The 16455-nt window shown below is 49.3% G+C and overlaps 6 protein-coding genes across 6 annotated transcripts; 4 read left to right on the top strand and 2 right to left on the bottom strand.

Annotated features, from left to right (window-relative positions):
• Positions 1-547: 547 nt before the first annotated feature.
• Positions 548-1561, bottom strand: LTR64_007774 (uncharacterized protein; the record flags this gene model as incomplete). The annotated part of the gene is made up of 2 exons (XM_064902092.1): positions 548-1451; positions 1548-1561. 2 exons carry the CDS (start codon positions 1559-1561, stop codon positions 548-550), a joined length of 918 nt encoding a protein of 305 aa, XP_064751771.1.
• Positions 1562-1897: 336 nt separating this feature from the next.
• Positions 1898-2492, top strand: LTR64_007773 (uncharacterized protein; the record flags this gene model as incomplete). Its single annotated transcript, XM_064902091.1, has 2 exons — positions 1898-1980; positions 2030-2492. The coding sequence occupies 2 exons, from the start codon at positions 1898-1900 to the stop codon at positions 2490-2492; spliced, it is 546 nt and encodes a 181-aa protein (XP_064751770.1).
• A 235-nt stretch (positions 2493-2727) lies between these two features.
• Positions 2728-3440, top strand: LTR64_007772 (uncharacterized protein; the record flags this gene model as incomplete). Its single annotated transcript, XM_064902090.1, has 2 exons — positions 2728-3197; positions 3251-3440. 2 exons carry the CDS (start codon positions 2728-2730, stop codon positions 3438-3440), a joined length of 660 nt encoding a protein of 219 aa, XP_064751769.1.
• Positions 3441-3621: 181 nt separating this feature from the next.
• On the bottom strand, positions 3622-4438 carry LTR64_007771 (uncharacterized protein; the record flags this gene model as incomplete). Its single annotated transcript, XM_064902089.1, has 3 exons — positions 3622-4106; positions 4164-4302; positions 4355-4438. 3 exons carry the CDS (start codon positions 4436-4438, stop codon positions 3622-3624), a joined length of 708 nt encoding a protein of 235 aa, XP_064751768.1.
• Positions 4439-7663: 3225 nt separating this feature from the next.
• On the top strand, positions 7664-10091 carry LTR64_007770 (uncharacterized protein; the record flags this gene model as incomplete). Its single annotated transcript, XM_064902088.1, has 2 exons — positions 7664-8034; positions 8081-10091. The coding sequence occupies 2 exons, from the start codon at positions 7664-7666 to the stop codon at positions 10089-10091; spliced, it is 2382 nt and encodes a 793-aa protein (XP_064751767.1).
• Positions 10092-15773: 5682 nt separating this feature from the next.
• Positions 15774-16370, top strand: LTR64_007769 (uncharacterized protein; the record flags this gene model as incomplete). The annotated part of the gene is made up of 2 exons (XM_064902087.1): positions 15774-16265; positions 16302-16370. 2 exons carry the CDS (start codon positions 15774-15776, stop codon positions 16368-16370), a joined length of 561 nt encoding a protein of 186 aa, XP_064751766.1.
• Between the last annotated feature and the right edge of the window lie 85 nt (positions 16371-16455).

Raw genomic sequence — 16455 nt, 5'->3', positions numbered from 1 at the left:
GCAGAGGCATTCAAGCCATACTAAATTTCAACTATCTACAGCAACTCTTCGTTCATGAAAGCAGAGCCGTACACAATCACAAAAGTTTTGCGCACAGTCAACGATGGTATCAAGTTACGTGGTCAAGTAACGACAACTGCGCACCAGTCTCGTGCATCAAGGTCATATTTGTGGAACGAAGTGTTGTGCTGAGGAGGGCTTAAGGTTTGCACTGTTTGACGCTAGTGGTATTGTGGAATGAGGCTCAGTCTGCACCGCAACTTCCAGTGGCCCATAATCGTTCTTTAATTACACCATCTGCATGCTTGCTGTAATTACACACCATTGACTTCGAGTAGAAACATAAAGAGCGAATGATTTAGCAGATTAAGTGAATGGACCGCCAACGCGTAAAGAACACAACCCTTTGCAATCTTCAATACCCAGTAATGTCTCGGCATGAGGTCGCAATGCTCCTGAAGTTGCGTCGCTGTGAAGTTCAGACCATCAACAAATCGTTACAAATAGGGCCAGGCTGGTTGATAGATTTTCTCCGAATCAATTGGAGTTACGTAGGACGCAATTCTTCCCTTTCAGGCAGCTCAAACTCATCAAGAAAGCGTTTCGCATCCTCATTGAGAGGTGCTGCCGGCGTCGAAACAGGTTGCGTTGAATTTTGTTTCTGCAACTCCGCCGTCTTCTCCTTGCGTATTCTCTCTGTCTCGAGTCGAGTCTTTTCGAGCTCGGCCATTTCTCGCTCGCGTTCGGTGGCATGGTGGCTGAAGTTATAGAAAGCCGTGCCCTTGGTTCGTATCTCAGCATTAGCGTCGAAATGAGTTGCGGGGGGAGGTGTCGCTGATTTGTCCCTCTTCTTGACCAGCTCAGCCATCTGTTCCGCAATCGTCCTATCTGGGTTGAAGGCCTGGTGTTGTACAGCGTCACCATAGATGACGTTGGTAGGCATTTGAGGATGAGCAGCAAATTGCTCTGCATCTTCGTTTGCGATGGCCTGAATTCTGCTGCGACGCTCCTCCTTCTCGACTTCTTTCTTTGTGCCTTTCCTCAATCTGCCGAACTCGTCGGTATATTCCACTATCTCATTGGCGTCTTGCGCATCATCATCTTCAGACTGGTCACTCAAATCCGAGTCGTCTTGATTGTACTGCGTTTGAGCCCATTTGCGATCAAAGTCGACAAGCCCTCTATCATCGAAGCCGTCATCGCGTTTGACGAACTCGCCTCTTTTCATCGCATTGTACATCCTCACCTTCTCTTCCATTCTGCGCTTTGATCTGTGTAGATCAGCCGCTGATACTGCACCAAGGTCGTCTTTCGTCTGATGTCTCTGCCCATTTTCGTCTTCAAGATCTCTGGCGGCTCGCTTCTTCACGTTTCTGTTGTGGGCGGTAAAGATGTCGGACTTTCCTTTGGAGGATTTAACCTGCTTAGTATTACCCGGTTTCGCGGAAGAACTAGATATCAGCGACGAAAGACTTGACGAGAATGCAAGGGAATTGGTGGAAGAGATTTCTTTGCCTTTCAGCTTGGCGGGCTTTTTGCTGCCATACAAGCTGTCAGCCATGTTCACGATCGCGCTGATCGATTCAGAAATTCACGTTCAAGCATCTTTACACGCGTTTTGTGGTTACAGCAATTCGACAATGATCGTCGACCACGAAATATGGCTACAGATCAGGCATACAGGCCAAACAAGTTCCTGGTCGTTCGGAACTTTATTCCTGGCTGCGACTCCAGCTCATGACGTATTGTTTGTAGATTTCCAGGTACGAGGCCTGTTGAGCTCCTCCTGACTGTATCGCTGCCACTACGTCGCCGTGATCACAACTAAATTGCTCTACGTCAAGAGATAAAGTCCTAATTTACTTATTCTACAATTTGCGTCTAGAATATTTGCAAAATGTCGGCTGATTCCTTGGCTGTTCTACGAAAGTCGAGAAATCAAGAGCTAGCAGAGCTTGCAGAGCAGCATCTCAAGCATGAGTGAGTTAGTACCTTGGTACGTGATGTATGACACGCTGATGCTTGTCAGTTTGACCGATGGCGACCGCGACAAGCTGAAGGCTGCTGCCTCAACTCTCTCCACGGCCACCACGATCGGAACTTTGGCAGGCTTAGGACTGGGTATCTTTGTTGCTTATCGTGTGAGGTCAAACCGGACGAGGATGTACCAAGCCTTCCGGGCCAGAGAACATCCTACACACGTACGATTCGCAAGCGGGAGGGAGGAAGCTATACCCGACATTACTCCGTTGTTGAAGCCAAGTACATTGGGAGATGTTGCTGCGTATAGTCTTTTCGCGGCCGGCGGTGTATTTGTAGGTGGAGAGACCGGATTGCTGATCGGGGCAAGCTTGGCCCAGAGGCCAATCACCAACGATCCCGAAACGAGGCAGAGGATCGAGAAAGCTTTCAGGTCATTCAGGGCAGATGTGCTGAAGAAAGAAATTGAGCATCTTGAGGGTAATGCTAGTAAGAGGCAGCTTGACTTGTAACTGGAACAAAAAGTCGCGTATGGCGATATATGGAAGGCAGGAACGCTGATACGCGTCATGCGTCCCTTCCCAATTTGCAAAGTAACCAAGATCTTCATTTTGAGCACACGGTCGCCTTGGAAGATGATCATCTCCTTCACTTTCACGACTGGCTTCCTGCTAAAGTTCCTTTCTGCAATCAATCCCTTCTGTCAAGCACATTGACCTGCACTGCGTCAACACCAAAGTCAATACAATGGGTCGTGCTGGTCCAGGACTCTTTGACTCGGATCAATTCTGGGATTATTCGAGTGACTTGAATACCTACCTTGGGTTTGACTTGCCTAATGCTGGCGATATGACTATGAATGACGCCTTTGAAGATGATCCTGATATTCCGGCCGTTCTGAGCATCGAGTGTACTGCCACAGCACTCAACGATGGAATATTCACAATACTGTTTGACATACTAAAGACAAAGGAAGATCCTTCTTATCTCTGCCTACTTGTTATCAACAGCACGAGAGTTGGAGCCAGAATTACCAAGGGACAGCTCAACCACGTCAAGAAAGTCCATACTAATGCTGAAATGTGGAAACTCCTCCCGGAGTGTCGGCTGCAGATCAAAGTTGCATGTGAGGAATACAGAAGCGGCAAGCCATATACCTTTAAGGAATTCGACTTCGAGGAACGACCCTGGGAGAACCCAGATGATCCAGCTTACGGGTAAGTACAAGGAGATGCAATCAGTTAACATATGCTAACACTTCTCGGAACAGCAAGCCTGACAACAATGACAAGTGCGAGGAGAAAGAACTCGAGATGGCAGAGGTGACCAAGAAGAGAAATAAGAAAGACATAGATGATGGCGTTGACGATAATGATGCCGGTGCTGACGCCACTGACGAGAAGCTGAAATTCAGGAAGAAGGAGGTTGAGGCCAAGGAGTTGTCAAAACAGCCATATTGACACCTTGCACAGATACAGGCTAGCGAGACAGGTACATAGCCAAAGACACATATGATATACTCTCCTAACTCATGAGATAGAAAACTTTCGTAGCGATCAACGCCATCATGTGTCCTATAACCGAGAAAGCAAATCACACATCTATTACTATTTCCTGTTCAAACTCCCAAGCCCAATCTATTTAGATGAAAGCAAAAAGCAAAGCAACACCAACAACCACCCCAACAATACCCGATTGTCTAGTAGCAGAGTTCCCAGCACCAGTATACTTCGCCGTCACACTTCCAGTCGTGCTCGTCGGTGGTGTGCTAGTCGGAGAATGTGTCATGTTTCCCATCATGCTGTGCGTGCTGTTCATCAACGAGGACATGCTCGCGGCGGGGATCGTGGAGACAGAGGACATCATGCTGCCACTCGTCATGGTGTCCATGCTGCCATCAGCCGGCATGCTGATGCTCGTTACTGGAGTTGTGCTGGCGGCAATACCGTCCATACTAGGGGTGGTGGTGACTGGAGTTGCGACGCCAGCATCTACTGTGACAGGTGTAGAAGCGTCTGTATCTGCTGGAGGGGCGGCAACGTCATTGGCAGGGAGTGCTTCTGTGGTACCGCAGGGGATAGTGACGCCGTATTGGGAGCAGGCTGAGTTACCCCAGGCACATGCGGCTGATTGAGTCGTCAGTATTTGCGTTGTGGTTCAGGTCAATGGATACTGTAGCTTACCTTGTTGATCAGCAACGCTAGTGCAGCTGCTGGCGATTGCGCCTCGCAGGGATGTGATGAAGCCGGTATTGGTGCAGAGACACTGAGCATCAGTCAAGCTGCATCCCGAGCCTGTCGCTCCATTCAATGCTGCAGTTTGCTGGAAGAAGTCAGTATCGTCTCTATACCATGTGCGATGACCCTTCACTCACTGCACAGGTCGGAAGTCCAGCCAAGTCCTGCGCCAGCGCAAGGGCTCCCAGGGTGGCAAGGACGGAAAATGTTGTCGCTCGCATCTTGATTTGTGGATCGTATAATCTGATATAGCTTGTTTGAAAGAACGTCGGGCAAGGGAGCGGCAAACAGCTAAACGAGTGACTGATGGACGATATGCATCGTCGGAGACGGAAGGAAGCCTTGCTCTGGCCTTATACCCTGGAAGTGAAGTTGTTGTCTGTGCAGTGATGATCGGCATGGCAACGAATGGTGATTGGAATGTGGTATCTGCTGAGTACGCGATTTAGAGTCGCATACCAGATTGGGTGGACCGCGCGCTGTGTAATAGTACAATGCTTTGGCTTTAGCAGGCGTGAGGTAGAAGTCGCCATAGGGATGCCACATAAAAGTTTTCATAGAGTATGTATGATATATTATTATCTGAGCTACAGCTCTATATGGGAAAGTTGCAGAACTCCAGGGGTGCGTTGAGCTCCGATGCAACGCTAGATGCAACGCCAACACCGGAGGATCGACTGTTACAGGCCGAAAGAGAGTTTAGAATCGGTCTAAGCGTATCGCAGAGACGTGCTTCCATGCCTATGCTTTCCCAGACCATTTCGACGTAGTCACAATGCCGATAGCAGCCCGAGACAGCAACGACTCTCTTAGCTAATCCTCTCTCGCTGAGATCGGCTCGTTTTGTGACATGGGGTGGCGCCACGCTACCGTGGTTGGAAGCCGAGGTAGGTGCTGGGCCTGACCATGCTCCCCAGCTACCAGGAGCCTGGGTTGTGACGATGCTTGCAGCTGGACACGCGCTCGTACAGGTCTCTTGTCCATGGATCTTGAAAATCCCAAAGTCGAGGCCGAAGAAGAGCGGATTAAGATTGAAGTAGTCGTCAATAGGTGTCAGCCAGGCACATGAATCATTAGAGGGCGTGTTGGCTGCGAGGTAGGCATCAAAGGGAGGAAGCGCTGCTACCGGCAAGCACTCTTCCGGAGCACAAATGTATGTATCTGCTGGCGGATTCTGTTCGAAGTTGCAACCCTCCCTCTTAGGATGGCATAATTTCCCAGGTGGGCACCCCCAGAGGTAGTTTGAAGGGAGCGGAGTAGGAGGTGTATAAGCCGTGTTTGTGATCCTTGTTGGACATGTTACTAAGCCTGATAGACTCGTCGTCGGACAAGTTGCTGATACCGAAACAAACTGAGTTACCCTGCTGATAGTAGTGATCAACTGATTCGTGACTACCATGTCTGTTTGCCGGATGGTTGCAGTGTTTTGTACTGTAGCAGTTACCACGATGGTCGTGGGAGACGTTTCTTGGACGACCCTGGAGACGGTCTCGACAATTGTCTGAGGAACAGTCTGCAACGTGATTGCCGTGGTAGTAGAATAGCTGGTAACTGTCGTGGTCGGCCCCGTCTCGACAACTGTCTTAAGATCGACTTTAGTGACTACCGGTCCTGTCACCGTGATGTAATTGTTGACAGTATTGTAGATGGTAGAATAAACAGTATCATGAATGGTCGAATAGATAGTCGTCGTCAACCACTCCACCCACTCGGTTGCAGGAGGTGCTGAGCTAGGAATGGTTCCTGCTGCAACACCGTTTAGTGTTATGGCAAGCAAGAGCAGCCATTTTGACACCATGTTTTCTTGTACAGAAAGGATATTTATGATGAAAGTCAGCAACGAGAGACAGGATCGACAAAGCTTGACCTTGCCCGAGATAGAATGCAAGAAGTTGCATACTTATAGTGCCAACAGTCTCTGCGCTTGTTGATCTATTTCGATTCAGACAGAGTTCTCCACTTATCGAGGCAGAAGCGGCAATGAGGTGAGAGGCTGATGGACTGGAGCATGTCAACTATCCAAGTCTCCATTCGTTGGCTCTACAGCGTTATGCCAGGCAGGTAGCTCTGCAAGAGGCTGGGAACAAACTCAAAGCGGAAGTCCTGCTGTGTTCTCAAGCTGAGCCAGATGGTGCGAGTTAAAACTAGAGCCATGCTGCAGGTACTAGCAGGGGGTTGATCGCAAGCCACTGGCGGGGCACAGCTGCCGCGACAAACAGCTTGCTGCTCATGACAAGAAGGTGTTGACCAAAAGTGTTCGCTATTACATGGCAACAGAACACAGTGTCTCGCACGAGCACCTGGAGGTGCAACTTTGGTGGTCATTGTCGCATAATGGTAAGTTTGTCGGAGCTTTTCAGTTGTTGCGAGCAGATACGTAACTTGCATTAGCGCATATTCAGGACTCTGCTCATATGTAGTCGAGCCGAGTGGCTGCAAGCTTCAACGCTGATGCATACCTTTTCTGTGACGAAGACGAGAACAGGTGCTTGAACAGGAACAAGCAGTCCGAAGGAGAAAGGCCGGCGATGGCATCCAGAACGTATCAGGTACTACTGTAGCATACATGGTTAGCCTTCATCGGGGCTAGTCTGCCAAGAAGCTGGTGGATTACCAGACTCTTGAGGCGTGCCATGATCTGGTGACAATCTTTTCAGCCTTGTTTGTGCATACGCTCTACTAACACAGCTTGCAACCATATTCAAGAGGTGACATCTCGAGGTAAAAGTCCCTGCTACATGCTCTACCTATTCTTGGTGAGCACACTAGCGGCTCACGACCAAAAGCGAGGTGAAGGACGGAACTCTGCTCATGTGCAGCCAGTACCCTATAGTTCACGCGACGAGCACTCTAGTCTTAATGCATGCACCGCACATCTTAGTGACATGGTCTTCAGAATTGGGATCCATGTACTCGCTAGTATTGACTAGACTCAGAACATCGACTCATGTGGATGACCTCCCTTGAGCTGCTTCCTTTGTCTATGTAGCTAATCGAGCATTTTCCACGGACGCCATCTCGATCATGGGTGAATCAATTGCAACTCGGCGATGGACCCCACGAGCGTACGGGACTATAGGTCTCGGCACGCCGATGCTTCGAGCTAATCACCGCATATACCGGACCTGGCTGTGGCAGTGATTGGAAGTCAACTCTGCTCCAGCTTCTTCGCAGGAATGGGTGGAGCATTACAGTATTCCTCAGTATTTCAAAGACTTTCAGAATTTGTTCTGGACTTGGACGATCGCAACCAATTCGAGCACGACCGAGGATGGAGACCTTGTCCTGCTCGTCTTCCAACCACACAGCTCGACCAACATTAAGCGGGTGTGGTCTGCCTAGTGGTTGCTAGAGCTGGGGTTCACCCCTCCAAGATAGTTGATATAGGAGACGAGACCAACGCAATTTATTTTCTAACATCGCATCTACAATTCTTCCCCGCAAGTATGCCTTCAACGTTGACCTTAACGCGACTGGTTTCAGCCTTGTCCGTGATTTGGGTCATAATCCCCGTCACTCTCGCAGGTATCGCAAATTGGGACGGCCTGAGAGGTGTACAGATCAGAGAGATTATTGCTCTAGAAGGCGGATTACTTACAGATGGCATCTTCAGCAATGGCGACTGGGCCGATACTAAGATACGAAACGCTGATAAGGGGCTCTATCTGAAGATCAATCTCACAAATTCATTCAACATCCACAACCAGACTGCAGATGAGATCCTGATTCGAGGGGAACAGGAGAACAGCGATCCTTCTGCACCAAACTATATCAGTGGCGGCATGTTTCATAATGATTATCAGTGGTACACATTCGGGTATGTTTCTGCCAATTTTGGACTGAAAAATTGCTAATGATACCAGTGGCCAGGCGGACAAGGACCCTATTGGCGTGTCGGTCAATCAAGGGATGCTGTTTCCATCCAATCCCGCTCAAACCATCTTTTCACCAAGTGTGAGCCCAGAGAACAACCACAGACCTATAGGGCCTGTTTCCGAGTACATCGTGGCTGGTTCATACGCCAGCTCGCTTTCGAACGATCGTGCACAAGCATATGGCTGGTATCTGGGCGGTGTAGGTTCAACCGATAACACTTCACTTCTACTCTACGGTGACCCTCCTACTCAGCCAGCAAAAACTTTCATTCGTGTTGATATGACGGATCCTGAACATGCCTCTTTTCAATACATGAGATGGCCTGATGGACAATCTAATCGCGCTCAGGGTGGGTTGGTCTGGCTACCTTATGGAGAGGCTGGTGTTCTCGTCAGCCTAGGCGGTGCGGAACTGCCAAAAGACCTCTACGAAGGAAGTCCGACGAATATGCCACTGTCTAACTCTTTCATGACGCAATTGCTCATTTACGATATAGCTCGTGACACCTGGTACGAGCAGTCCACCCTGGAGGCCAGTTCAGGTCCACCTCAGCTCGCCAAATTCTGCACTGCAGTCGTGCCAACCAAAGACGGAAGATCTCACGAGATTTTTGTGTATGGCGGCTACGATGGCACAAGCGGTAAGACGGGCACTAGTGACGACGTGTGGGTTTTGTCTGTACCAGCCTTTCAATGGACTTTGATGAGACCAACCGGTAGGGGTGAGACCCATGGTCGTTATGGCAGCCTCTGTTTCTCACCTAATCCGACAACAATGATCACTGTTGGCGGCTCTATTTATCAAAAAAGTGCTCTTCTAGAGGACAGCATCATCGACGTTCTGGACTTGACAAGCTTTGTTTGGACTGGCGAGTATAATGCCTCAGCGAATGACAGTTTCACGGCACCTGCTACGATCGTCGAGCAACTACGATGGCCAAGCTCTGATGGGCCAGGCAACGTTCCTGTGGACAATCTCAATGGCTCCGGCCTCAACGACCTGTTCTCAACACGTTATGTCAATGTCCTGCCGCTATACTACCCTTACAATACCACGACAGTCCGCGAAGACAAAGACTCGGAGAAGTGGAAAATCCCAGTCATTGCGACATTGTGTTCTGTAATTCCGGTCCTCCTAATCTTCGCCCTTGCTCTCTGCTGTGTTCGCAGACGTCGCAGAAATAAGGAAGGTGTCGAACGAACACAACAAAACCGCCGCAACATATTTTCGTGGCTCGGAAAACCATCACACATCGACCCCAAAACAGAAAAGTCAGATGGTTCAGGAGACACAGCTGTTGAGCGTCGTTCTGACTACTTCACTCAACCAGGTTACAAAGGCGCACACGATGAGATCTACGAAGCTCCGAGCAATGTCACCTCACCTGGTTGGGGTTATGGACATACTTCACCTGGGCTTACGAGTGTCACTGCGATCTCGTCGAATGGACGGCACGAGATGATGGACAATTCGCGTAGGGACCATATGTCTATTCGCGATCATCCATACTACCCAAGGAGCATCGCAGGTGCGCACATCAGAGACGTGCAGAGTGAAGGTTCTTCACATCCTGCTGAGCTGGCGTCTTCGTCAGGCTATACATCAGTGTCTGAGATGCGACACGATCGCAGCAATGAGAATCTACCATCCCCGCCTGCTGATCTGGACCTCTCTCAGCAAGGACGGGACATGCATGTCACTCCCACAGGCATGGCACCGGGCTCAGCTATTCCTCGCAAGCCTGTCAGTGAGCGCAGGATCTCGTCTCCAGACCCATCCTCAATGACTCCTAGGCCTGGCCATCGTCGCAACCCTTCAAGCATTAGCAGCGATATACCTGGTCTACCTTCACCTGAACCGAAAGAGGATGCCCGACGATCAAGGCAGATCGAGGCGCTACCAGATTTGCCGGGAGCATCAGCAGAGCGAACGTCACTTACGGACAATGGACGGGTTAGTGTCTATCGGGAGGTTCTGGAAGACACAGGCAGGCGTTGATGAGCAATGTGTGTGAGATCTTTTCCTTTTCGTACACGACTTGACGATATTCACGGTAGCTACGTATTGCGCAGAGGAGGTATTGTTTCATTGCTTATGTTTCGCTACGAAGAATTATTGCAAGCTACAGAGAAGTTGCAAATTATACAGCACTTGCGAATGAGCCAAGCCTTCGTCCTTGTCTACCAAATATTCCTCTCGTTGCGTCAATCTCGGACCACAATCTCAGATACCTTACAACAGGCTTCACAAGTCTCTCTGTACGTATGTTTGTGCTCATTCCTGCCGACCATGCCTCGATTGTCCGGTACATCGTTTCAATGCGTGGACCGCTTGAATGTAAAGTCGTGACGACAAATGTCTCGTATCTGATGGTCTTGAAAGGTACTTGCTTCCAGCGTGGCGTTCGAGATGGGTACTGCCTCCTACTAGCACTAGCGTCAGTAGAATATCTGCGAGTATCTACTGCATCGCCGGAAATAGGCAGGCGTGACAACTTGCACATCCGACTGATGAGCGTTCTGCGAACGAAGCACAGCACGCTTTCGACGCTACTCTTCACATGGCGTGTCAGCCGTAAGGTCTTGTCTAGACACCTACGTAGGTGTACCAACACAGTACATATTGGCACGAGAAAGCTAGACCTAAGCGATCATGATGGTGTGGGGCCCGAGCCGTGCTGGCACGAAGCCACTGGGACAATTCGTTTGTGGAGCTGATCCTTCGGCCATGCAGTAGTGCGATGTTCAGGCATTTCTCCAAAAGGCAAGGTTAACGTTCATCTTGTTCAGCCTGATACTCAGAACCTCAAATTTTAGGACATACGCACCGTCTGCGTGCAGTTTGAGATTGTGTTGAGGCAAGTTTGGTAGTGAGTGTACCTCCTCACGGATTTTGGTGAAAATTGAAAAGGAAAACGTGGTAAGGCTGAGGACGCATCTTCTATGATACAGGACAGGCAAGAAATACCGAATGCTAACACCTTGACATTACCGGTAGGCTCAGCCCACCAGTTCTTAATGGCCTTGGCAGGTATCTGGACAGTCGGCATCCTTGTACGGGTTCTAAATCGAGAAAGGCGACGTTCTCGACAGAGATTCGAACGAGGGACGGCTGATCATGTACCGCGGTTTCCATCGCTTTGCAGTAGCTTGTTCTTGGGCGTTCTCCAGCTGCTCGTAGCTCTTCGAGGTTGTCTTCGCCGCATTTGGCACTATGCATTAGTGCAGAGTGTTGCAAGACCTTACATTGCTTCCGATAGCCAAGTGGAAGGGGTTCACTTGTTGACTGGTCGCTTAGTCGAAAGTCGAGAACAGGCTGAGAATTATTGCAATGCTGCTAACTTACACTAAGTCAAAATTGTGAGTTCGAGACATTGATAAGTTACAGACCAACAACAGCAGGATATTGAACCTGACATGATATTTGCGTGGCGACCTCTTATCCAGTCAGAGAACTGATCGTCTCTAAAGCAGAAGACAGTGGAAGCCGCGCAGTGATTCTGTCAGGGAAGCCCGATGTCTTGAGTTAGTGTGAGAAGTGAACGTGGATCGAAGTCTCGATTGAGGGATTGAAGCCACTTCAAGCACCTACTGGACAACTCGCATCTTCCATCTCTGAAGTGCGCTGGTATTGATTCTCAGACCAGTACTATTATTCGTCGAGCTGGGGTATCAGGTGCGCCCGAGCGCCATTCGACCTCTACAACTCCCACACGTGTGTACATGCCATTCTTACTCAGTAATCTTCGGACCAGCAAACAGTACCATACTTTGCTTTTACGATCGTTGACTCCTTCGAACAAGACCCCGATTTCAGTTTCGCCCATGCTGGGCTGGGAGAAGTCCTCGGTTACTACAAATCCTGCTTCTGCGAAGAAGTGCGCGCTCATTGCCAGCTCTACGCTGGACTTTAGATCTGTCCATTGAGTGGCACTATTCTTCGTAGCATGCTTTAGCAGCTCTGTGATTCCAACCATTGGCATGTCTAGTTCTAATGTAACAGTCGACGATGGCGAGACTGAAAGCTTCGCAACTTCCGTCAAATTATCCGGTACATCTGGGGTCATGGTTTCCGGTCTGTTGTGTCGGGCGACGAGCAAATGTCGCATATTAAGATTGTACCATCTGTCCCGTGTAGGCTTCAGACTCATCCAGGACCAAGTTGGTATCGACTCTATTCGCATTGATTGACTAGGATACAAAGTATACCAGAGCAAATCATGCACGCCGAACTCTAAGCAGAATCCATACGATATCGTTAATGCGATTTGTGATTGCAAAAATCGTAGAAGCCCCGCAAATGCCTGCTGGCGATCTGTCCAATGTGTCAAAGCAGTCGATCCATATTTGCTGCATATCGTTGCCCATACTTTTCGTACATGGACTTTGTCTTCTTGCGAGAACGTTAGGGTGCGATTTTGACGGTGTGATGAACGTGTCCGCTGCGTGAACTTTTCCACTAGATTCTTGGGGCTGCCATCTTCCACCAGTCTACACTGATCGTCTCGTCCTTCGCAGATCCAGCGAGAGCGACACTCCTAGTGAAGTCGTGGTCCCATAAAATGCACAGTTCGTGGTGACAAAGCTCGCTCCTGGTATACCCATCCTCGAGTATCCAGTCCACGCCCTCTAACTTTCCCTAGTGGTGGTGGTGGATGCGCAAGAGCGGAGCAGATGCCAGGCACGAGTTGGTAAGCAAGAGCAAGGCCTTGAAGACACAGTTGAAATGTCTCTAGAGGATCTCGTATGGCATAGAGGTTCTGATGACAGTTCACGGTGCTGGACGCAGCTAGAGTTAGAGTAGATCCAGCAAAGACACTGTCCATACGCGCAGACTCCTGACGCCAGTCATCTGTGTCATCCTGAATGATGCAGACAGCGTCTATCCACAAATATCTGAACCCAAGCTTACGAGTAATAGTAATCGCCTGCTGGCAGACCTTTGGAAGGATTTTCACGTCTAACGATCTTAGGCAGTTCTGATAATTATCTTTCTCGAGCATGAACGGCTTGTACCCTCCCCATGTATAGCTCAATGTTAAGTACTCCGTCTTTGCAAACGTTGCAGTCTCGATCAAGCGAACATTTTGGTTATCTGGAAAGGCAGCGAGATCGAGAAGTCGTGTAGGAAGCGCTTTCCGCGTGGCTGAAGAGGCATTGCCTGCTCCAGATGGATGGCTCCCTAGCAACGTGGCTGACCAATTTTCCGAGCATGTTTTAGGGCACGACTTCCGACATGAGTTCAACCAGGAGATTATCAGATCGCAACACCGAGGAGAATCAGTCGAGTTGGACCAGCAAGAGTGTTGATTCTGAAGCACAGGAGGTGATTGTGGTTGGGAAGTGTTGCAAAGAGTTAGATCTGAACCACTAATTCTGATCCAGTCCTCATCCGGTCCATCTTCCTCTACGATAGCTTCGCAACAGACTAGCTGCAACTCATATGATTCGATGTTAAGACTTCGGTGTCGTCTCAACAAGACAATCGCACCTGGCAATTGATCTGCTGTAATCAACCTCGGACTCCTGCGACTGGCATTGGTTGAGCCTGAGTCTCGATTGAAGTAAAAAGATATGAGAGCGCAGTTGTGACAACCTGAGTGTTTGCCAGCAATTATTTGACCACCATTAGCATAGAGCCTTGATCGATGAAGCTCATAGTAGTCTGGCTGATCTCGGCGTGGTATAATCTGATATACATGGTTGTCCCTGCCTATAGCGGGAGAGTACAAATCTATGAGCTCAACGAAGCTCTTTCGTAAACAATCTGCAGATTGCCAGAACTCTTTGCAATTGCGGCAAAGCCTATTTGGTTGTACTGAGTGATGTAGCGCTGCTTGATTGGACTTGGAATCTGTTGTTGCCTCTGACATTACTGCACTGACACCTCACACCCATGTTGACACGTAAAAGAAAGCTGACGTGTACCGAAGGCGTCTGTCTTCTTTGCGGACGACACGCCATGTGCTTTTTATTCGTGGAATTTTACAAAAAGGCCGGACGACTAGGCGGTTGTCAATTCAGACAACATATTTGTTACCGAAGCAGCTCGCATAAAGCCTTTCATACTGCGGTAGTAGTGCTTCAATCACATATCATGTGCACTCTACTATTCGTCCCAGGACCGAGTCTCTTGCAGGGAGATCGAGGTTCAAGGATGAAGTGGGCCAGAGGTTATGGGGTCATTGCCAAGCTCTTAGTCGACTTAGATCCCCGCCGTATCTTATCTGATCAGATCTTTGCATCTATTACGAGTATACTTTGCCCTCTTCTCCTCGCTACTGTGTTTGCTATCTTGATACTAGCGATGGACGATGTGTTGTCCTCCGAGCTCAGGGCCGTACTTAGGCTGACTCTTACATCGCACGATAACATTGTCTCTGCTCTAAATGAAGAGAAAAGACGAGCTCCTGTTGTTCGCGGCATCATCGAGGCCATTATCTTCTCACGTCGCTTCCTGCCTACCTATCTCATTGTGGTAATAGTCTCTGTGCTATTATGGGGCATAATTAAAAGAGCTCGAGAATGGACGGAAAGGCGGCAGAGAAAAAGCCTGAATGAAAAGACATGTCCTGCATCATCTATTTCATCCTCATCGAGCAGCACATTGCAAGGCACCGAAAGCCCACCCTTGAAGGCCACTGACACAGCAGAAACTACTCCTTTACTTGCGGAAGCACAGCTACGATCGTATAATCATAGGCCTGTCCATGTACGGGTATGGCACAACACCAGGTCGTTTCTCCTGCGCCAACCGAAACCCATCTTCGCCCTGACGAGTCCCCAAAACTCCCTACCCGCAAATGAAACGACTCTTACTATCCTTGCCTTCCTAGCCCTCAACCTTTTCTACCTTTTCTACCGCATGCCTCTTTCCTCCCAGCACGCTTTCACGATCGCAGACAGAGCAGGCTTGCTCTTCGTTGTCAATCTCCCTGTGCTTTATCTGCTCGCTGCAAAAAACAACCAGCCGCTAGGCTACATAACAGGATGGTCCTATGAGGGATTGAACATCTTTCATCGTCGACTTGGAGAATGGATGACCATTGCTGCTACAATACACGTTGTAGGAATGGTAATTGGATTCTACCAGCTGCTTGCACCATTTGGATATACACTTGGCTGGTACCTCACAAGATACATCATAATTTTTGGTGTTATTGGATTTGTGTTCTACATTGCTATTTATGTCACGAGCATCGGGTACTTCCGGCAAGCGTTCTACGAGGTGTTCTTGGTTCTGCATATTTTTCTACAGGTAGCCGCCTTGGCCATGCTATTTTTTCATCACCGTGATGCACGACCATACGTCGGAGCCGCTGTTGCGATCTGGACCCTTGACAGGGGTGTGTCAAGAATTTTGTGCAAGACAAGATCGTTTACTGCCACACTCGAAGTTGCAAAGGATGAAGAGACGGTCCTTGTGTACTGTACCATACCTCTTCGAAGCAGTTTCGGCATAGGCCGTGGGTGGCACACTGGCCAGCACGTATTTCTGACGGTTCCTGGCATGAGTTCGATGCACAGGTGGCAGGCACATCCATTCACTATCGCCTCACCTGCTCCTCCTTCTGATAGAACTATAGTCTCCTGGCCGCTACAACTGACTATACGGGCGCAAGATGGATTCTCTCGTGATCTACTGGAATATGCAAAGCTCCACCAGCACGCCAAAGTCTCCATGGATGGTCCCTACAGCAGCAATGAGGTACTAGCAGCAGTCAAAAGCGCCGATAGAGTGTGTCTGATTGCTGGTGGCAGCGGCGTGGCTGTGACCTATCCTTTCGCCTGGGCACGTGAAGCTCCAAGACATTCAGCATCTGACATACTCCATGACAGGAAGCTTTACGTTGATGGCAAGAAACGTATACCTGAGGTCAAGCGCATCAGTTCGTCAGACCAATCTCGTCTGGCGCATTTTTGGATTCGTCAAGATGCTCGCCACGAGAGTTGGATTACTGTGCTCCCGAATACAATGACTAACGCCGTCTCTAGCAACGCTTCTGAGCATTGCCACAATGTTGGACGTGCTGTCGATCTCATCACCCATCGCTTTGAGACTCGAAGCGCTACTGGCGATCATCAAAGGCCGGACATTCAAGCTGAGCTCGAAGCGTGGATCAAAGGCGATCTGAAGCAAAAGATTGACCAGAAGCAAAGCATATGTGTTGTCGTAAGTGGTCCAGATGGGCTAGTCAGAGATGTACAGAACACCGTCGCTCGCCTGGTTGCAGAAGGTTGGAAGCTGCAAGTTCATGTCGAGAAGTTTGGGTGGTAAGTCTGCTGTACATGTTCCTGTCGATACTCCTGTTTCGTGTTGAACATGTCACCACATGCCAAGAACTCCATTGTGGATCCTCAAA

Source organism: Lithohypha guttulata (genome assembly GCF_036872675.1).
Source record: "Lithohypha guttulata strain CCFEE 5908 chromosome Unknown scaffold_6, whole genome shotgun sequence".
Classification (NCBI taxonomy): Eukaryota; Fungi; Ascomycota; class Eurotiomycetes; order Chaetothyriales; family Trichomeriaceae; genus Lithohypha; species Lithohypha guttulata.
The sequence above is the reverse complement of the archived record's forward strand: the minus strand, read 5'-3'. Positions and strand labels throughout refer to the sequence as shown.